The sequence below is a fragment of the Centrocercus urophasianus genome, unplaced genomic scaffold (genome assembly GCF_019232065.1).
Source record: "Centrocercus urophasianus isolate 14NV4802_14NV808 unplaced genomic scaffold, USGS_Curo_1.0 seq_13, whole genome shotgun sequence".
Classification (NCBI taxonomy): domain Eukaryota; kingdom Metazoa; phylum Chordata; class Aves; order Galliformes; family Phasianidae; genus Centrocercus; species Centrocercus urophasianus.
The window spans coordinates 16744640-16766552 of NW_024884475.1; the positions used below are offsets into that span (position 1 = coordinate 16744640).

Sequence of the window (21913 nt, forward strand, 5' to 3'; positions counted from 1 at the left end):
ACTGTTAAACTCCGTTAGTCTCCCAGGGCCTCTGCTATGCTTACAAGATCAACACACTGGAATAAGTTTGGCTAAAAAGGTGGGGAGCCACTTGACCACAAAGTCATTTACTCTACAGAAAAATGCATACTTTCGTTTCCTGTTAGCGTGACAGCAACTGATTCAGTGGTGTTACCACAAACTGCCCCCCAAAACACTGAAGTGTTCAGGCCCTGCTCCACTCACTGTGATTGACAAAGGAGAAGGGTAACTTAGCAGCAAACCATGCCTTATTTTTGACCTTTCCTTTAACCAAAAGATACCACAAGGTCTGTAGTGAAACACCTGGTTGAAGGAAGCCCATCCTGCCACACAGCACAACCAGCCAGGGTCAATCTCCACAAGGTGCTCCTACTCTCCTTTATGTGAAGTGGAAGCTCTGGCACCTGTGGGAGTGAGGGTCTATAAAGCTGGTGGAGGCTCGTTTGTGGTGTGGGGTTGTGCTTTGTTGGCAGTTATAACGAAGGTGGTGAGGAACACGAGCAAGCTGGAAGGCCTTTGCTCACAGGTTATGGGCCCAAGCTTATGGGAAGTAAGGAGACTAGAGGTATGAACCTTTGGAACTGTGCTCAGTCCCAGTTAGTGTGAGTTAACCTCATCTTTCCTTCTGCAGCTGATGTCACCTTAAAATGCAGTGTGACAGTTGGGCTGTTCTGGCAGAAGAGAGGCAGCAACGCGGGTTTGGGAATGCAAAAGTGTAAGTTTGGAGTGCCCAGCACTTCAAACAGCACTTGGTATGGGGAAGCACATAATGATTCTGCAGGAGGGGAATAACAGTAGTTTGTTGTGATATCACAAATATGTTGCGATAGGGACAGAAAATTATCTTGGTTCCTGTGAGCTCTGAAGATCCGGGGGGGGGGCATAGCAGGGAAGGTGCAGTCAAGGAGTCACAGGAACAGGAAAACCATGAAGAGACAAACTCTTGGCATTCACCTGACAGCTGGGAAGGGGATTAAACGAGAGATTGCTGGGACTTTCTGTTTTTTCTCTATAAGAGAACAACAATCTTTGCATGCAGAGAAGACGTAGATGTAAATCTTAACTTCAAAAACTGTCCCATGTGTAACTCTTGTGTGCAAGCTTGCGGGAAAGGCCTCTGCTCTGAGGCACAGCGGTGATGGGAGCTCTGCTCCTGGGAAGCCATGTGCTCCCAGCAGGAGGACGGCCCGCCCTGTGTGCATGAGCCTCTCTGTGGTTTGGTTGCATCCAGCCCTTCTGTTTGTGGCTTGGATGACAGAACAAGAAAGGGAACTGATTAAATTCACAGCTGATACCATGCTGGAAGGGCTGTAAATGCACTGTAGGGAAGGATTAGAATTCAAAATGTTCATGACGAGCTGGAGAAACAGTAAGGGGTGGGGGAAATGAAATAAAAAGGAGATAACTCAGGACAAAGGTAAAATCCCATACTTGGCAAGAACAGCAACTGAAGTGATAAAAATGGAAGTGATTGCACAGGCAGCAGTTCTGCAGGAAAGGAGTGGGCAAAGAGCACATCACAATACAGACAGTAGCAGAGCCCACGCAGCTCCAGAGCAGTGCAAGTGTCCAGAGTGCTGTGCTATGTGTGCTTTGATGGAGGATCTCAACATCTTCCCAGAAGTGCTGGTGGTTGAACAGGAGCACAGTCTGTGCATGGGCCTTCCTCACAGCAGCAAAACCCTCTCCAGGTTAATGCTATGCAGCAGAACCGATCAATGTCTAATGGAACAGGGAGTTAACGCAAACACTAATAACAACCTAAATGGTCTAATAGTTGGGTTTTGCCTCTGCTTTTTAAATTATATCTATATTTTACATCCACGTGTGGAGATGAAGTTCTGTTAAATTAGGCTGACAGAACCAGGAGTTTCTGAGCACAGCTTTTTCAGGATGTTTCCCCCTCTCTCATAACACGGCTTCTTCTCAAACTATTAGAGAGGAAGCATTTCCATGATTTTTCAAACTGGTGGTTGCAGGCTTGTTTGACAGTTGCATGATTCTTCTATTTTTTGTGAGAAACTAGTCCCCATAGTGAACAGTTTTGTTTCCCTTTTGTGTATTTATTTAACTTAATTTTTTATGAGTAATGCCCTGAAAAGCACATAGCTCTTTCACAAGGAGATTATAAATGGATGCTTATCTCAGGCACCAAACATCCCTTTAGAAAGAACCACCAGCTCAAGAAATGGGAATAAACAGGAAGAGAGCCTCAGCCAGCACCAGGCTGCACTGTGCCAGAACAAGGTTTTTCCCCGCTACCTCCTCTGGAAGATGTAAGGCTGCCTTGGCTGGCTGTCACTTTTACGGAGCATCGCCCTGCCATAAACTCACTGAGAGCAGAGCTGGTGCTGGGGAAACAAGCAGGGCTGCTGCTTCCTATGAAGGGATGCTCCTCCACACAGCACTCCTTCACCACTTTTAACTCCGTGCGACACAAATCAAACCGAGTGAAGCCGAGCAGTGGTGTGCTGCAGCAGTGCCACCCCCAGAGCAGCCAGCCCCGAAGGGCACAGCAGGGACGGAGATCCTGGTGCACACTGGCAGCTGGTGTTTCTCCGGCCAGAAGCTGTTGGTTGGTTGGGACAATGAGGCCACTATTTGTCGCCTCTTTTCAAGCAGGAAACTAAAACATGAAGGTGGGTACCAGTAGGCTTTAAGGACACACCTGCTTAGTGCTCAGCTACTGCCATCCTGCAGACCCAGAGTGAACATCCAACCACCCTGGCAATTGCATTTCTTGTATAGAGTGCATCTTTCTGGCAGCAGCCCACAGCCTCTCTTTCCTCTTGGTTCTGTGCATTTCTGCCCAGCCCTTCCTGTGCAGAGCATCAGAAAAGCCCTGCAGAGTGCAGCCAGGGCCCCTCAGGCTTTAAGGACAGAACCCCAGCTGGTGCACAACAGCACAAACACTGCTGAACTCACCATTACTGCCGGTAAGCAGCTACAATTCTGACCCCAGTTCCTATTTTAAAATGCCTTCTGTATGGACCTCTCCAGTGCAGAGACTGCCAGGAATGGACTCAGGGCTGGGTGTGTGCTGTGCACTCTGAGGGAAAGACATCAGCTGTCCTGTTCCACAGATCAGGATCTGCAGACCAGGCCTGAGCAGCACGTTCAGTACCACAGTGTCCCAAGCAGAACTGAACCTGGTGTTTCCCTACTGACGATCCCATCAGATGTTCCTTTAGTGATACTCTCCCTCACACATGAAGACTCACAAACAGCTAAGTATCCTGGATCTGACCTAGCGCACAGCACCCACAGGATCAATGCACATCTTTACCATTCCAGCAGCAGACAGCCACACTCCTCTCCCACATAGCAGAAGAGGTGAACTGGCAAAAGATTTTTCTTCACCTTTTTCTTTACCCTTTTCTTATGCTGAGAACCATTCTGCATTTTTCCCAGCAGCTCCCCCCTCTCTATCTCCTCTCCTGCTGGCTGAGCCCTGGTTTTGGGCACAGCCCATGAGGCACAGGGCAGAGCTATGCCCTGGAGCCCAGCTAGTTTCTCAGCTGGGGGATGGTGAAATGCAGCACGATGTGTGCCAGCTGGCTTCTGGGAAATGGCCCCGCTGCGCCCCCACTAACGTCTGCCGCCTCACCACTGCTTGGGAAACAGGGAGAAAACAGCTTCAGTGGGGCAGGGAACCGGGCAGACTGCAGCCCGTTGGCTTCAGAGATGTGCCTCAACGTCTGACAGGCTGAGTCCTGCCTTCCTGGCTTTAAACCCACTGAAACTTTGCTGTACATCCGCATGCTGGGCACTTTATGTTGCTAGAGGACCCGACTCAGTTTTGCCTAATGAAGAAATGGAAACACAAACCACTCATGACGACCAGTACTACCAAAGCTCCCAGCCCTGCCCCGATGCTGCTCGCTGTACAGAAGGGCGCTCAGTTACACACTCCCATGGACACTGAAGGGAAAGTTGCTTTAACGCTCGGTAACTTTTTTTTCCTTGTGTTTTGGCCAGTTTCCTCCCCAGGCTCAGAGAGCAAGGACAAGCAGCTTAGCCTGCCCAAGACAAACTCTTGGTTCCCTCTGTCCCTCCCACAGCACAGCCGGTGACCCCTCCCCTGTGCGCCGTTACCCAACTCACAAACAACGCTCCCGCTCACATCGGCCTCACGCAGCTCCGGTTGTGTCCGATCCCACCTCGCCACAAGGGAGTGGAGAAGCAGGGCTGCTGCCGAGCAGTGCTGCAGGCAGGTAACGGCTCCTCGGTTGTTGCTTTTTGTTTGTCATGCTGAAATCCTAGCCAGCATGGCAGTAGGTGGACCAAAATGAGCCTCCTGGCAAGCGGTCTTGCTGGACTTGTGTAATAGGAGAAAAGCCTCTGTACAAACTCAAAAACAGATCAAGCAATGCTTCCTATTACTTGGTTTCTGCAGGGAAAGAGAGGCAATTTTTAAAGTTAATATCTCGTGTAAAATACAGAATAACTGCTATTTTTGTAAGGCATGGCTGTCTATGTGTCTGTGTGTGCGTTTTGATTTGGTCTCCATTCAACGTGTTGGCTAGATGTAGAAAGTAGCAGCCCACATGGACTTGCTCAGCTGCTCCGCTCTGTCCCAGCATGCTGCCCCCAGGCTGCAAAAAGCCCCTGACCCTTTCTGGCTCCTTGCAGGTTTTGCAGGCTCTCAGTTGCCAGGATGCTTCTGCTTCTTTCTCTGGTCACTGGACTGGCCCTGTCTGCCTCTGGTGTCGTGACAGAAACAGGAGCCGATCCAAGCTGCGCATCACTTCATGATGTACAGAGAAAAGTGAATGACCTCTGGCAGAGCTTGCTCTATCCGGTGATGGCTGATAATGAGACTGATGGGCTGACCTACGCCACCTGTGAAATGAAGCCCAGCTCCAAAATAGATGTTGACAAGCCACAAGTGACTGGACAAGTCTTATTCAGACAGCATTACTCACAAGGAAGATTAGAAGCCATTTTTCACTTGGATGGGTTTCCGCTAGATAACAACCAGTCTGGCAGAGCTATACACATCCACGAGCTCGGAGATCTCAGCAACGGCTGCGACTCCACAGGAGGACACTACAACCCCTTCAGAGTCAACCACCCCCGCCACCCGGGGGACTTCGGCAACTTTTCTCCTAAAGATGGCAAAATCAGAAAATACAAATCCAATCTCTTCGCCACAATGTTTGGTCCGTACTCCATCCTGGGCAGATCCGTTGTGATCCACGAGCAGGAAGATGACATGGGTAAGGGCAATAACAAGGCCAGTCTGGAAAATGGAAATGCTGGCAAACGTCTGGCGTGCTGCGTGATTGGGATCTGCAACAAGAACTTGTGGGAGGAGAAACAGTTTGAGGCCACAGACAAGAAGAAGAGATGGCTCCGAACCAGGCTCAGCTGAGGACCTGCAGTCGAGCTGCCACCCAAGCATCAAGTACCTTAGGATGCACCGTTGGCCGCTTAGGTGGCAAAGGGATTCCCATTTCCATTCTCTTGCTTCTCTGAGAAATGTATATCACTTTGTAGAGCCACCTTTCTGTAAGCTGATCAATAAATACAGCATCAACTCAACACTGTGATATATTTTCTTGAAGATAGAAGGTTCCCTTTTATGCAGTTTGGGAGTTGAATGCATGTAAGTAAGAGGGCTAAGATGAATGGCCAATAAAGAGGCTGCACATCACAAGGGGCCATAAGTTAGATATAAAAGAAAAAAATAGATATGAGTAAGGGGAGAAATTGCCTCTGATTAGATGCTGTCCCTTATTTAGCTGCAAACCTGAGGGTAAAAAGATCTCTGCTTTCAACAGCTTTGGATGTTATGCTGTAAGACTTTGTTAATGGACTTCCCTGGGAAAACTATGGACATTTCGATGTTAAGCTTTGGGTCCATGATGTTATCCTACTTGGATTTCCAAGTTTTACTCTCAAACATATCTAAGCTTCTTAAATGGTTTGGACTGTTTACACACAACTATAGTTGAGTCACAGTATTTACAGCAGAAAGCTGACTTAAATATTCCAGCTTTCCATAAACCCCCAGCAAAAACTCCTGAGAGCCTCCAGTTTGTGACTAGAGGCAATGCAACCCCATAATGGATTGCATTCAAGCTTTAATACTGCTTAGATGATGACAGTAAAAATGATGATAAAATAAGAACAGCAGAAATTAGTACTATTATTTTCAAAACCAAAAAAATACCGAGTGCATATCTTCACACAAAAAACTGGGAAGTTAATCAGCCAAATGGGACTGGGAGAAGTCACAGTGAAAACATGTAAGTCAGAAAATGTTCAACAAACTTAGCAGTCTCACTCAATAAAGCTTTACTTTTCTCATTTTTAACAGCTGAAAATACTACGATACCAATTCATGACTATCGTTCATCTGATACTGAGAGGAGGAAATATGCAGGTAGAACAAACATATCAGGAAATGTATGCTTTTATTCAAGATGACAAAATATATTAATAGAGTTGAACTATGTTGCACAGTTAATCCAGGCAGCGACAAAAGAAGGGTTTGCAAATAAATTATACCATGTCATTTAAGAAGTAAAACTACAAAACAGGGGCTGGTAAACAAAACCCTATCTTTTAGAAACGTAGCCGACTTTCAACTTCATCTCAGTTAAGATTTCAAAATACATTCCTGAGCTCATATGGATTAAAGAAATTCTGCTGTCTTTATTATACAAATTACTGTACGCTAAAAATAGTCTCACTTAGAAAAGAGGCAACATTCAAAATGATGCCTCTTAGCCTGTCGTTTTCACAGAATTATTTTACAAATTCACTGAGTGTTCTTTTTCAAATAACCACAACAGTTCTTTCAGATGAAATCCTTCTCATAGATAATGCATGAATTTGCTCACAGGTGAGGCAATGTGCTTCAAATCAATTTATGGAATGCATCCTCTCCAGCTCCTTGCTACAACGCTCCCCTTTGCAGTTTACTTCCCCAGAGCTCAACAGCAAAAGGTTTTACACCTAGATGTGATTTCTCCATTTCTGAAGTCCTAGAAAGAGGGAACAAGTCTAAAAGAGACTCAACAAAATAGTGCTGATTCTACAACAAAACAGGAATGGATTTAAAACAAAACAAAACTAACAAAACAAACAAACAAAAAAAAAACCCACATAATTCTAACAGCACAAGAGCATCACTGGAAACAATACCTAAGACAGTTACTGACAAAACTAGTCAACGTGAGATCACAGAGAGGAGTCCTGCTCTTACAGCTGCCCCAGTATTGAAGCCTTGTGCTCCTGGGAGCAGGCTAAAAGCGCAGCCAGAGTACCCATTCACTGGGCAGGATGGGCAGGATGGATGGGAGCAGCATTGCAGCAGTGAGATGGCACTCTAAATGTGCTCTCCAGAATCCAGATCTCTCGCTGCAGTTTAACGACTGAGGGCTAATGAAGTGAGGATCGTTACCAAGATGACCTAATTGCAGGGCTGTACACCAGTTTTCTTCTCTCAGGAAAACCACACTAAAAGAATCAATGAGTGAGGCGCTGAAAAGCTGCTGCTGGTCCACAGCTACTTCCACCTGCTCTGATTTCTGCACTAAGCCTTTCATCAATTAATAGCATTAACTGGCTGTTGAGGGACAAGGAGCAAACGTCAGCTCACACAGCTGTGAGTCAGATAAGATAGAAGACAAGGAAACAAAGGCCAAAACCAACCCTGAACATTTCAGAGCTCAGCTATGTGAAATGCTGCCCTTTTTACTGCTTGCATCAGTTCTGACTGCATTGATATTTAGCTCTGCATGGGATTACTCTGTGAAAGATGGAAAAGAATGCATCTCAAATAAAGTGATACCCAATGTAACATTCAAGCATTAAAGGAAAAAAATCTGCCACATTCTCCTGGAGATCTCAGTTTCTGCAGCTATTTCTCTTCTGACTTGTCAGTACTGCCATATAAATGAGTCAATAGCGCAGTCAGTTCCAATTAATGGGAACAGCAAAACAATCTTTCACATGCTTAAACTCTTCTTGGTTTTCAGGTGATGAGGAACTTAAATTGTCATCAGGATAATGAAAGAAAAACTTTTTACTGCTTCATGTTCCTAACGCACTTAAATATACAGCTGTTTTTTCCCTAAGGGCTGCTGCTTAGCATCAGCAAAGTGCTGCAATGTCAAATTACCTTTAAAGAGAAAGGAAACCTATTTGAGGAGCACTGTGACTACGGCTTTACTGCCTGCACAGACAAAGAAAGGGTTACCCAGCTGCACCTGGTAGGAAAAGCACAGGACAACAGCGACAAGCCACATTTTTTACCTTCTCTCTATCATTCCTTATGTTTGTATGTAATCATTTACATACAGCCCTTCTTCTGCTGAATACAAATTGCTCATGGACTCTGCCACCTTGATTATAGCAGCACCTGCTAGCTCAGTTTCCATATACAGAAGAGTTTGTCAGTATCGCTAATATAAACTCTGTTTATTCAGTAGCTGACAAGTGGGCTGTAAAAATTTGCAGCTGGCAGTTATTTGTCAAAGGAGAACTCAATCTGGGAGGGATTTTCCTTTTTATTAGTAGTATTTTATTAAATTTGGTTTAATTCTCTCTGATTGGTTTCAAGTTCTAGGAGTGAGAAATGAACATTTACAGACAATTAGGTCCCAAGCCAGCAGAAAAATTGCCTTGACGGCTGCTGGCCCATAGAAGCTCCACAGCTGCAGAGACTGTTCCTTATGCTACAAGCAGGAGAGGAAGGACGTGCCTCCCCTTCTCCAACAGCTGCTAACTTCACCGTTAAGTATTCCCTTGTTGCTGCCCTCCTTGGAGCAGAGTGGCACAGCTCCAGCATCAGGAGTGTGCTGGGGAATGACACAGCAGCCTCCCTCTCCCAAGTTATTACAGTAATGTCTTCTTATGACTGAATATCAACACAGATAGAAGTTAGACAGCAACAACACAAATAAACCTACTACTACACCAAAAACTGGTGAAGTGAGGAGGAAACAAACATTTGAAAAATGTTTGTGTTTTCTAAAACATTAGAAACAAACACAGATTTGGAAAGGAGGGCATGTAAGAAAGAGGCTAAAATCTACCACCCGCTTCTCAAGGGTGTTCCAGCTCCTGAGGGCTGAGGGATGCAATTCTGGAAATATAGAATGTGAAGGAGGAGGACAAGGCATCAATGGTTCTTTTCTTGCTGCTCCCTTAGCTTTGGAACAGTACTGCTGTTTCTCACTGAAAGACTTCCTTCCAGATGATACTTCCTTCAGAGCACCATTAATTCACATTCTTAGTATCTGGTGAAATAACTCCGTATGTTTTCATGAGATGAGCTGGGAAAGGGAGGGCAAAAATTTGTACAATTGAGAAGATAGAAAGGTTTGAAATGAGATAATGATATACACACAGGGATGGTTTTCAGAAAGGATTCTGCTTCCTTATAAAGCAAGGGTAATTTTATTCTAAGTATGCACTTGCAAAGGGAAACAGAATGCAGTCTGAAAAAAAAGCAAAAGCCAGCAACCTTAAGATACTTCTCAATTTATCACTCCAAATTCTCCATCCTTGGGAGACACTTCTAAGCTTTAAGATATGGTCCAGCACTAAGACCATACACCTCACATGTACGTGATACATCATTATCACTGGTCTCTTTGCTACACTGTTGTAAATTATATCAATCATTACACAGAATCAGAACGATTATACCTAATTAGCTTCAAGTTCTTCCCCTCAGACAACTTACATTTTTGGTATACTGCAGTCAAAACTAACAGAATACTGTTATCAGACCAATATTAACAGACTGATGTAGAAAATCAGCTCTTTGACAGACTTTCACTGTTCATAGTCACAGTAGCATACGCACTTGCAAGAGGATTACAGTGAGAAGCTTGAGGGCTTGGATTTCATACCTCAAGCCAAGCTGTTATCCAAATATTCACAGTTTTCAGAAGGATCAGATGGTTCCTTGTTTGCAGTTTCAGGGAGCTCCTCAAAGCTGATATTTGTGCGTGCAGTTGTAGCACTGAGGCTCCCATGCCTTTTGGGGTCCTCACTGGGCGTCACATCCACAGTGCTGCCATTCTGACTCTCTCCTTCATGTGTAATTTCACAGTCACTCTCTGAGGCTTCATCACTGCCTTTCAGGCCCTCAGTTTCAGCTGTCTGCTCATTTTCTGAGGCTGAGGGGTCTGCAGGGTCAGACGGGACCAGGCTGAGTGATGGGAAGCCCTTCTCAGATGAACCATTAAACTCTGCTCTAACCACAGTCTTCTGCTCTTCAGATGAATTTTCTGTTCTTTTCCCTTCCAGTTCTGTAACTGCCTGTTTTGTCAGTTTAATTATTTGACTTCCAAGCTTGTTTATTTCTTCTTCCTCAGAATGTAACTGGGGTAATGAAGGATAAAAGTGTTTATTTTGGTTTCTGTTATTCAAGTTTCTTTCCTCTGAAGCCATGGAATCATGTGCAACAGCATTAGTTTCTTCATGCTCCTTCTTCTGTTCTACTGAAAGAGAAACAGAACAGCAACATGTGTCATGTATCTACATATCTGACCCAGAGACCATTCTAATAGCATCAGAGCACAGAGATGTTTACCTCAGTGAGGAATTTCCAGTAAATCTCTATCTTGTCCCAGATCCATTTCTTAGATTATAATCAATCAGCACAAGCATCTGGCTGGATCAGGAGCTGTCTTCCCCTAACACTGACAACTTCCAAAGTTGACACCATACTGCAGAACAGCACAGGCAAACCTTTTCACAGGAATATCAACTCTTAATCCAGATGCTCAGCTGCAGAATATTTTTGGCACAGTCTAACATGAATCCCCAAACCAGAACCACTTTATGGGTTAACACAAACTTCATTTCTCTTTTTGCAAGCTCTCATCCACTAAAAAGTTCTGTTATTGATCCCACATTTCTCCTAACATAAAAGATTATTCTAATTTGAGTGACATTATAAAACAAAGCAGCAGTAGGAGAATATGAAATATACAGAAAGCCAAACACTGAATAACATGTCAGAATAGAGAAAACAGCAACGCGCAAACAAACAGCTTTGAAAAGGAGAAAGAATTTGTCCTCGCCTCTGCTAAGTACAAAAAGCCTCATTGAAAATAAGCTTGTGAAGTCAAGTAAGAAAAATTAGGAAATGCCAGAAGTATGGCAGCACTGACAGCTTCACATGACTCTTGCAGTGCATATGCATTACCTTTTAGTATATGAGCATTTACTCTGTTTCTCCCACAGGAATCCCACCTTGCTCAATGTAAGAGTGGCTGCAGGGAGGGATATGAGCTATACAATAAAGAAACCCACTGTCTCTATCAGACCTGCCTCATTTATAATTTGTGAGAGAGACAAGGTTGGCAGGAAGGGGACATTATAACTACCATTAAGGAAGATGGGATTTAGGCCTGTGGAAAAGGCAGGGATAAATTAAATTTCAAAAGGTGATCACCCACTGGATCTAATCCTCATTATCTGAGCGCTCAGCTGGAAACAAGGAGCTTGACTTGCAGTACTGCTGTGCTCACTTTATACATATGAACACACACACTCGAAGTGCTTGAACAACAGTCAAAACTTAGCTACCCAAGTTGGCACTCAAAATTAGCAGGGTGCTACGTTACTCTCTGTGCACCTCAGTTTCTTCTGACACCATTCCGCCACTCTGCTGCAATTTTGTGAAGACAACTTGTTCCAAAGCACTACAACACCAGAGAAAAATTCACAGCAAAACAGCGTTTTGTCTTCAGAGAATGCTTGAGATGGTGCACAGCCAATGCAACAGAAATAAAGTGTGCAACAAGGACAACAGAAGGGAAACTGATCACTAGCAGTTCCAGCATTCAAGTACAACATATCACACAACACTGGATATTGGGCAGACTGGATTAAGAGAGACTTTGTGTCAAAAGACAGACTTTAATTCATATGCTGGTACTGCGTCGTCAGGCATTTTCTCGCAGGAACTGCACAGCACATCCTACAGACTTCTACCACTCATCCGAACTACAATGATGATAACAAGTACAGACTACAGCAAGGCTTGATGAGATCAGGGAAAGCAGGCAGATTAGATTAAAAAAGGATGAAAAAACCCTCTGATTACCTGTAGATACAGCTAAAGTAACATCAGATATATATTCTTCATCAGAAATTTCTGCTATATGTTAACTTCAAGGCTGAAAAGGTTTCCTGGGACAAACACACAGCAAATAGCAATGGTAGTGTTTAAAGGAGCACAGTGTGCTGACAGGACATCAGGCCTAGTATTTAACGATATGCAAGAATTGCACTTCCATCACACGTATCTGTTGTCACTTAACTGATGGTTCAGCTGATAGTAAAATAAGAGTGTTTTTTGTTTTTATTTCTGAAATACTTTTAAATTAAAGGCCCTGCTTGTTTGGTAAGCAAAGGCTGATGAACACCCCATTCCTCCTCACTTTGGAAACACACTGTAGGGATTAAGAACTGCAGTACACACCAAACTCCTAAAACTTAACAGCAGGCAGTTATCCTCTGTGCAAACACAACTGAAATGTTGTCCTCATTTATTTAATCTGTCAGAGAGGTGGGTTTTAAGTTTGAATTCCCACTATCAGGTATACTGTGCCGCATGCAAATTAAAAACAAGCTGTACGTGCAGGCAGAGCAGTAATTTCTTAATCCACTGCAGTTTAAACACAGGATTTTTCTGTGATTCTATTATAATTATGAAATGAGGAGGGGTAAAGAGGATGACCAACTGGAAGCTAGTTCTTCTGATGATTGCCACAGTCCTAATCCTTGGTTCTGTCCACGGCTTTTTTCTTTTCATATTCTCTTCCTTTGTCTAGAGTTTTGCTCCTACCTGATATCCTGTTGTTCCCCCACTCCCTTCATATACTCTGAACGTTTCTCATCCTCCTTTTAGTGTTTATCACCACATCTTACTTTCACTGTAAGAATTTGCATTCCTCTCTCCTGTGCTCTGAGCTAGATGGAGGTTCCTCCTCATGGAGAATTTATCTTTTTCAACTCCTATCTACTATAGCCTTCCCATCACTTCAAAGCCTTCCATTCCTCCCTGCTCCAAGTCTTGTTCCCTCCAAGCTTACATTATCTAGAAGAAACAGCATGTGTAGTGTTACCTGTGCTGGTAGCACAAGGAAAACTCAACAGAATCACTGTTCTTTTTTTGTTGTTTTTCGCAGACAAGAATGATTCAGAATGGGGTGGGAACTCCAACCTTACTTCTCACAAGTAGAAACCTTTTCCCCAGCTTGCAATTTCCTTGTCTATTAATTGTAGGTATACAAATTCTTGAATGTTTACTTAAAACACAACAACATAGTCATCAAAACTAAACATGAAAAAGTTATGTGGTTGATATAAAAGCTGCAGTAGAAAACACAGCATGGTAAGCTTCAGCCTAGAGGTAAAGCTTGGCGAGGTAACAAAGCAACAGAAACAGGGTTTGATGAGCACTGACAGGCAGCTTTAATCAAAGCTGTAATACTAACTTTACCTAGGACAAATACATAAAGGAAATAACATACCACCACCAAGTAAATACTTTCAGTAACTGCAGATTTAATTAAAAAAAATCAATGATTAAGCTGGCAAAAAAATGAATACTTACGAGCTGTTATTACCGGCTGGAGATCTATTTGCTATGGTTTCACTTTATTTTTAGCAAAAATATCAGCTGATCAAGATTATAAAAACGATCAGTCTGACTGTCAGGTTTTACCAGATGATAATATGGATAATAAAGTCAAAATTAGGCCACATTCTATTTAGTTTCAGGACTAACGAATAAATTGTTTATGATGCTTCATGGTTTGCTGAGCAAGATCTGGGCATACCAAAATATTATGCTGTTAAAGAGCTTACCCAAATGCTGAAAGGCAAGTGTAATAATCCATCTCCCATCTATTATGAAAAACTCAGGAAAAAGTTGAGGTTATCGGAAAAGCACTATCTTTTTGCTACTGTCACATAAAGCTTGAATTTGGAGAGATGTAAAAGCTTGCTATTGGGGAAGGTTTTGAACAAAACACATGCAAGACTATAAAAAAGCAGTCAATTTCTCCAGGAAAACGAGGGGGATATTTCAATTTAACAGGCGCAATCAGGAAGCCTTTCATCTAGATATCAGCTATAATGCAGCAGAGTGCTACGCCAGTTCCACAGACTGCTTTCCTACTGTGCATTTTAACAGAGGGAAAAAGAGCAGGAGGCTAACATAGATGGCACAAATAACTTCTCACAGTATCAAGTTATCTGGCGTGAAAATTCTTTGAAGTGTATGACCTGATGTCTAGCACTGTGCAATCTCTTGAACAGTCTTTTTCCAGAGGTTCCTTTGCTGTATGTACTGGGACCAGCTATCCCTTTCCCTTGTGGATGATTTACTCAACCTCCATCGGCACCAAAACTTCGCCTTCTGCTATCCCAGCATGAAAATTTATTTTTACTTGGAAAGGAATGCGTGCCCAGCTTTCATTGAGTTCCTTATGCTCCAGGTGCTCACCTTGTACGTCAGCTTGCTGTGGCTTATCCGTAAATGTTAACAAGGGTGACCTAGACCGCTGTATAACAGGCAAGGATGCGTCACTGAACGTTATAGTATCCTTTCCACCTGAAACAAGGAATGTGTTAAAACCATTAATTCACCAATTATATTCACTGTTCACTAATTATACGCAAACATATCCTACCATTTAACTTTTTTTTTTCTGCAGTGTTATGAAAAAAAGCACAGAACAGAAGAAGCATCTCAAATGATCCTTCTACAGTACTGAAAAAGTACTCTATCCTGGAGCTGGAATATGCAAGTTAAACACTGAAAAAGGCTTTTTATTTTTTTTAAAACTTTTAATACCGAGTAGAGGACAACCTTTGAAAGAAGAGCGGGTGCTGCATACAGCTAATTGTACTAGCCATATAATTCAGAATATTACAAATCAAACCATACCAAAAATACTGGAAAAATTAATTTTGGGTAAGGCTAGATACCAAAACATGGATCATTTGCATGCTATTACCAGGAGTGTTCAGCACTAACTCTTCACTTTCTTACCACTTCATGGAGATACAATTACTGCCTGATGTCACATATATAATTTTACACTACAGGCTAACGCATGTTGTCCTACAACATTTCCTTAAAACAAATAGGTAAATAAATAAAAATTAAAGATTAGCTTAACTAAGAGACAGGACAGAACAGAGGGAGCATACATTGCTGGGGAACAGGAGGGATTTTAATCTGAAAATTTCCCAAATATTTCTGAACATTTTTGTTTCAAGCCAAATGCAAGAGGGCAATTTTCCAGCTCTTTCGCAGAGAAAATTGTGCAAGAAACTCTTCAGCTAAGGACTCTGCTGTATATGCCTAGTCTTTACATATTTTAGCAACACAGAAAGCAACACCTGCAGACCCTTTAGGAAGTCCTCCACTATTCAGGATACTCATGTCTGTAATGACTGACACTACCTTAAACCTAGAGGGGAGATGGCAGGAAATTTGCAAGATCAGCTAAGCATGGTGCTTGAGTGGCCTCCAGAACAACTGTCAACTGATAACTGATGGCTGGGAAGGTGGCAAGCTACTGCTCTATTTATCTCCATAACAATGGACATTTATGTAACAACCACTTCTCTCCTCTAAATCTGTTTGTACATTTCACCTTAAGGCAACATCCTAAATCTAATCACCCATCCAAGACAAAGTCTTTCAAAAGAGCACCAGGTCAGGAGATACCCTGAATAAATCCTTCACTAAGAAAGTTCTGGAACCTCCCAAGAATGAGTGAAAGTCAAGCTGTTCTCACAGAGTCAAACTGGGCTGCTCCATCTCTAACAGCTTTTGAAAGCACCGCCTGTTACTACCTTGATACTGAAGGTATTAATGACTTTTTAATATCCTTATAATGTTGGGGTATATACTGCAGTGATACGAATGTAATTAATGGTTTAAAAACAATGACCTTGTCAAGCTTTGATCCCACTATCAAGTATGCATCAGAATTCTGCCTTCACTATAGCAAGTAATAAAAAAAAAAACTAACAAAGTAGAGCCCTTGCTTCTAAGCGTAAGGCAAAATTAATTAAAAGGAAAAAAAAAGCCAAAAGAAATCTGACGGCAACTTTAAAGCGCAGAAATAAACCCTAGGAAAATGCACTTCAAAGTAACATTGAAGAAATTCTGTGTACGTAGTCAAAAGCCAGATGAACCGAAAATGTCCAACAGAGGTGGTCAAACTCTAACAGATTACGAATAAAGAATTTTGGGAGATGCATTGTTAACTGTTAAGTGGAAAGCAGAGAGGTTTTTTTGGTAGTAGCTCTCAGATTTAAATAGCAAAGCCTGAGATAGAAGATTGCAACACAAGCTTCAGAAAATAAATGACTTCCAGCCAAAATTTACACAGGAAACACATTCACATTTTTTCTCTGAAAAGCAACCCAGTTACAGAAAATAGAGCCAAGCTCGGTATCCACACAGCTCAGCAACAAATGTGGCCCGAACAGTCCAATGCATATTATTTATTAACAGTGACTTTCATCCATTCATGAAGGAGGGACATGGCTGTTGCTGTAGCACATTTTGCGAATCATTATCTGAAGTTGGATTGCACACGAGGACCTTCAATTAGCTGCCATGTAAGCTCAATTTTATAACCCGTACTGCTTTGTGCAGAGCTCCCCTATTTAAAGGATTTTAAAAGGGCTCTGGTGAAAAATATAGAGATCTCAAAATAAGGATTAAGTTATCAAAAGGAATAAATTAATTTGCTTTCTTCTTCAGGAGAAGCACGCATCTCTACAAGATTCTCAGGCTTCAGGATCCACTCATAACCTCTGCTCCATGTAAACTGCCCTACACCACAGCAGCTGCTGAGCCCATTAATTTGACCTCGTCACTGCTTCACGCTGATTACTGCAGAGGAAGAGGCAGCACAGAAACTTTCCTATCATCCCAGACAGAAAAAGGCTGAGTCACAGCTGAATCTTTTCTTAGTCTTTTCTTTAGTGTATATCTGGAATTTTTGCGAACTGATACATTTATAAACATACAGAATTACTGACCTGGGTACCTAGTGACATCTTTTTGTAAGAGTAATAAGCTGTGTTTCCTCTGCATTAATGCTGAACATACCAAACATACTATGCATGCGTATTTGAACCAGCCATGATGGATGTAAGACAAGGCAAAGAATTAAACGCTTCTGCAAACATCACTTTCTCTACTTATTTCTCAAAACAAGTGGTCTCATAAAATGAAAATCAGAGATATATCTATGCCCAAGATTACTTTCTATTTAGCAGTGAACCTCACAATAGATTCATTTAATTACAGCCCATTTTTCCAGACAGGGGAGCTGAGAAGTTTGTGATAGGCAGAACTTTTACAGAAACTGAACCTACACAAACCATTTCACCATTTCAAAAATGAAATACACATTTCCTCTTGACTTAGCTTTGCTGTTGTTCATTCAGGCATTTCATAAAAACAGGACAACGAATACGTCACCTAACAAAAGTAATTAGAGGCAGTCAAGCTCTTTCTTACTAATGCAGTTTATTAACACAATTTGGAAGATATTAATACCATGGTATCACTGGATGTTGTAAATGTTACACGGACAGTGATGCCTAAGTAGGAACATTAACTTCAAATTAAAACTCTGTGATTCGTAATGTGTGTTCCTTTCAGTGGTAGACTAAACATCAGCTTTTATCTACATATTTTTCCAGTTTCAGACAAGAAGTTCAACTCACAGCCAAATAAAGCTTTTTCCTCTTTGAATTTGAGACTGCCTAGATAACTTCCATGAGACATCCTCCATGTTCAGTCCTTTGCCCAACCTAGCGTTCAGCTGCAGAGCCTACTATGAGACCTCCTACACTGTGTTTCATACTGCCTTTTCATGGAGCAGTAGCTTTCCACACTCTGAAAAGTGTTTACAAGGCTCTCTGTGACCACGTTGGAACTACAGTGCACCTGGAAACAAAGCCACACTCTTGATTTAAAAGTGAGGCAGCAAATCAACAAACCAAACTTGGTGCTCAACAGAACACACAGTCCAGTGTAAAATTCCAAGATGATCTATTCTTACTATTTCCCTCATTTCAAACAAATTGCTTTGTAGAGCAGCCTCTATTTCTGTTGTGGTCATCTTAATTCACTTGACTAAACATCTTAATCTGACAGATAGAAAAATGTTTAAATAACATTTCTATTTATTTACATGCAGAGATAATATTTAATGTACTGCTAAAATAAGTTACTAAAAATATACATGTCAAGCAGAACCTACTCCCAAATCCCACTGAGACATTGTAGCTCAGGCCTTCAGGCAGCAAAAGAAAGGAAGGAAAGAAACAGTTGTTAATGTATAAATATTAAATTGATGTCTTACCTCCACAGATAAACAATGGAGCCATTTGTTCCCACTATTCCTTTTTGTTGTTGTTTTTGGGTTGGTTTTTTTTTTTTGTTTAATACATTTTATAAAGATTAGAAACACTGCTTTTGTTAGCATACTAATTTCATGGTTCTGACAAAATCCCTACAGTACATTAATTTGGTAGGTTTGTGATACATTATTTTTACTAGTGTACAGAACTACATTAGCAGGGTCTTGACAAACATTACACCTGCCCCCCTTGGACAAAGGCATTCAGTGCTCCATGCATCACAGGTAACCTGAGGAGTAAGCCAGGGGAACAAATTTGGGACCTCCAGTTCTGGAACGCACCAACGAGAAAGACAGCCAGTTCCAGAAAAGTGATTCACAATGCCTACTATATTAGGCCAGAAAGCTGAACCACACTAGTTTTTCACCACATCTCTTCAGCTTTGTCAAATGTTTCCTTCTAGATGGAATGTTTAGGTACATAAGTTTATGGAATGTTTAAGTACATAAATAAGTTTAAGTCTAACCCGTGCTAGTTCCCACACCAAGATAGGAAGCTGTAAACAACAATGCCTAATGGTGCAAACACCAACAATGGAACAATATAATTTACAGTGGTTAAGAAAGATACAATTAAGTGTAATGGGGAGAAGAGAAGCAAGAAGTAAATGTAAATTAAATATTGTTCATTTTCCTAAGAGAAAGGTCTATTAGGAAGCAGATTAATCTCCCATTACTTGTGTAATTCAAAACCAAGTACAATACTTAAGATGCTACAGGGAATAATCCTGTTCTGGAGAGACAGACTACAAAATTTCAGATCATTTACATTTCCAGTTTCTCTGAGATTAACACTCTACAGAAAAATATTACAAAACACAGCAATAAAATTTGTGGAAGTAATAAGACGTACAAAGTCAATACATAAATCTGTTGAAAAACGTCATGGTTAATATCCTATGTGTATCATCTTATACAATGGTTTAAATAAAATAGTTCCAATTTTTTTTTTAACCTGCAAGCTATGGAAAAAATTTTGTTATTTCCAGTATTAAATTTATTTGTAGTATCCATATTTGAAAGAAGGCTTAAAGAGCCTTGAGAGTTTTGGCTTCAACTTAACATTTATTAAAGGCCTCAAATTTTGCAAGTGTGCTGAACAGCACATTCACAAAATAGCTGTCATTAAAATACTATAACCAAGCTTTTCTTAAATGCAAATATGCCCTTGAAAATTAAATAACACAAGCTGATCTCCTGAATTTTTACTGACCTGGAAGACTCCACAAGCCAGCAATTTCCAAGGTTCTTAATTTCTTTTCTAGTTCCGCCACTCGATTACCTAGAATTCTTTGAAAAAAAGAAAAAAAAGAAAACAAGAAGTCAGGGACATTCAGTTGAAATGAAATTCCCTGTTATATTAAGGTAATCAGAGCCTAATTGTTTGTGTGACTGCAATTGAATTTTGTACTTGTTACTTAATTAGTGCAGTAAACCCGTTAACAATTTTACTGATTTTTACTAATGGCATTGGACAGCCTCCCCCAGAGTTCAGAGAGAGCAAAATATAGTTGTCTAATTTATATCATGATTAAAAATTAAATCAAACAAAAAAGAACAAGAAAGATTAAAAAAATAATCTTGGATGAATTGGACATTCAATCTTTGCATAACGCTAATGACTAAGAATAGCAACTCCCAGTATTTCTGTTTTCTCACTTGCAATTATTTCTTCCTGGCTACTTTCACTTTCTCAGCAGCTAAAATCAGAAGATAACAGCTATGCAATCCAAATGTGCAAAACTCAAGACAACATCTGGATTGATTCAGCAATCCCAAGCACAGCTTTGCCTACTCTTATTTACAAGGGTTTGTCTGTCAGTGAGATTGCTTAATACAGCAAAGAACAGCCTTTTTAGGTGCCGAACTGTTGCCTTATTTACTAAAAAGCTTCAAGCTCTTTAGTGCTTTTACCACTCAGCCACTCAGTTTTCACTGTGTTTCTTGGGTCATCTCTTCTTTTACATCTGATTCCTAAATAAATACTATTTGCAGTTAGCTCTCCTGCTGGATTTAACGTTTAGACTTAATTCCCTCCCAAGATCAAATGAGAGATTCGTATCTTGCAAAGCTCTTTTTTTTCTAATGAATTTTTGAAAATGTTTCTCTCACAGGCACAGCAAGTCTCCTAGAGTCAAAAGTCTCTAAATAAATCCCAAACAATACTCAGCAGAGTGAAAAAGCTAGACGAGACAGCAATTCTAAACATGACAGCAGAGATAATGGACAGCAAGCTTTACTCATCAAATTACAGCAACAGGATAAGTCACTTAAATTTGAACTGAATGCTGAGAAGCAGTATACTGCAACACAGCAAGGCAACAATATCCTCCCAAGCTCACCAGAGCTGTGTAATACTGCACTGCATGTTCTCCACCTAGGGCTTTATGCTGCAAACATTTGAGCATACTGGGAATGTCATTACTGACAGAATGACAGAATCTGGGTCATGAAGGAAAGCAAAACCAGCAAATATTAAATGGACTAGAGAAATCGATTAACAAGGACTATGTATTTTTGAAATCTCCAATGTGAGGGCTCTGCAATGATATAATAAAAGCTTCTAAGTATTTTAAAGACTACAAAAATAACAGTTTGAGATGGAGACTGTAAAAGAAAAAGCTTAGAATGAACATCAAAGCAAGCACGGGGCGGTATAGGGATATAGAACAATTAGAAAGCAAACAGCCCATCACGTTTACAGGCAGAGGAGAAAAGACATGTGGCAGCATTTATTTCTCCAGTGAAAGTCAGCAACCACACAGGCCACCAAGGCTATGATAGATCTATTACTGCCTTTTCCAATAACTGCTCAAGACGAGATTTCACTTTCAGAACGCTTCCTTCTGGTACAGGGGACTCAGTCCTATTAACTTTGTTTCATAGTCCTGTGCATTGTGCTGGCCTGAGGGCCCACTGAAGGTCAGCTGAAGGATATGGAACCCCCCTGGCATAAGGATAGGGGAGACAGACAAATTGTGAAATACTCTTTCCAGTACGTTAGCTTTGTGAGGGAGCCAACAAAACAAAGCCGATGCGGCTAATGGTTGTCACTACAAATGTATCGCGATTCTGCACTTTTGCCAGGAAAAAAAACCAACTGGTTATTTCAGTAAGTGTCTCCCCAGTAGGCCCAGGACAGAAAAGGGACAAAAAGACATCAACTTGCTGTATGACAGACCAAAACTAACTTGACCTTCTACATTAAGTTCAGCTACTCCTACTCTTGTTATTTAGAGAGCAGCAATTCTCTTGCTTCTCTTAAACTTTATAATTCATTTATCTGCTGTACTATGGTAATTCTAAAGATTCTATCCTGGTAATTCCTGGTAATTCCTACTGAAGCCTCAGAGAGATCCTGAGCATTCTTTTTTTTATTTTTTTTTTTAATCTTTGTTGCAGTTTCTTATGTAAAAGGATCATTCTGCAGCTCTGAATGCTGCTCAGCAGAAAGA

At 41.4% G+C, this 21913-nt stretch overlaps 2 protein-coding genes across 5 annotated transcripts in view; one reads left to right on the forward strand and one right to left on the reverse strand.

The window, feature by feature from the left end:
- The first annotated feature begins 4100 nt into the window (after positions 1 to 4100).
- Positions 4101 to 5565, forward strand: SOD3 (superoxide dismutase 3). 2 transcript variants are annotated; one of them, XM_042812380.1, is made up of 2 exons: positions 4101 to 4235; positions 4654 to 5565. In XM_042812380.1, the coding sequence occupies exon 2, from the start codon at positions 4679 to 4681 to the stop codon at positions 5393 to 5395; it is 717 nt and encodes a 238-aa protein (XP_042668314.1). In that variant the 5' UTR covers positions 4101 to 4235; positions 4654 to 4678; the 3' UTR covers positions 5396 to 5565. The 2 variants fall into 2 exon arrangements, with proteins under 2 accessions (XP_042668314.1, XP_042668315.1); XM_042812381.1 differs by having other exon boundaries at positions 4101 to 4231.
- Positions 5566 to 6306: 741 nt separating this feature from the next.
- The window catches only part of CCDC149 (coiled-coil domain containing 149), a 52001-nt gene continuing 36394 nt past the window's right edge, over positions 6307 to 21913 (reverse strand). The window contains exons 10-13 of one of the 3 annotated variants that reach the window (XM_042812424.1): positions 19672 to 19748; positions 14507 to 14614; positions 9891 to 10484; positions 6307 to 9308 (exon numbers count right to left, since the gene is read on the reverse strand). In XM_042812424.1, coding sequence (XP_042668358.1) covers positions 9892 to 10484; positions 14507 to 14614; positions 19672 to 19748 — 778 coding nt within the window. In that variant the 3' untranslated portion in view covers positions 6307 to 9308; position 9891. Of the gene's footprint in view, positions 10485 to 14506; positions 14615 to 19671; positions 19749 to 21913 lie in introns of all 3 variants that reach the window. The other 2 variants (XM_042812426.1, XM_042812427.1) reach the window with 2 other exon arrangements.

Bases quoted from the DNA above. Each gene is read 5' to 3' on its own strand.
- SOD3 (XM_042812380.1), top strand. From the start codon at position 4,679: ATGCTTCTGCTTCTTTCTCTGGTCACTGGACTGGCCCTGTCTGCCTCT.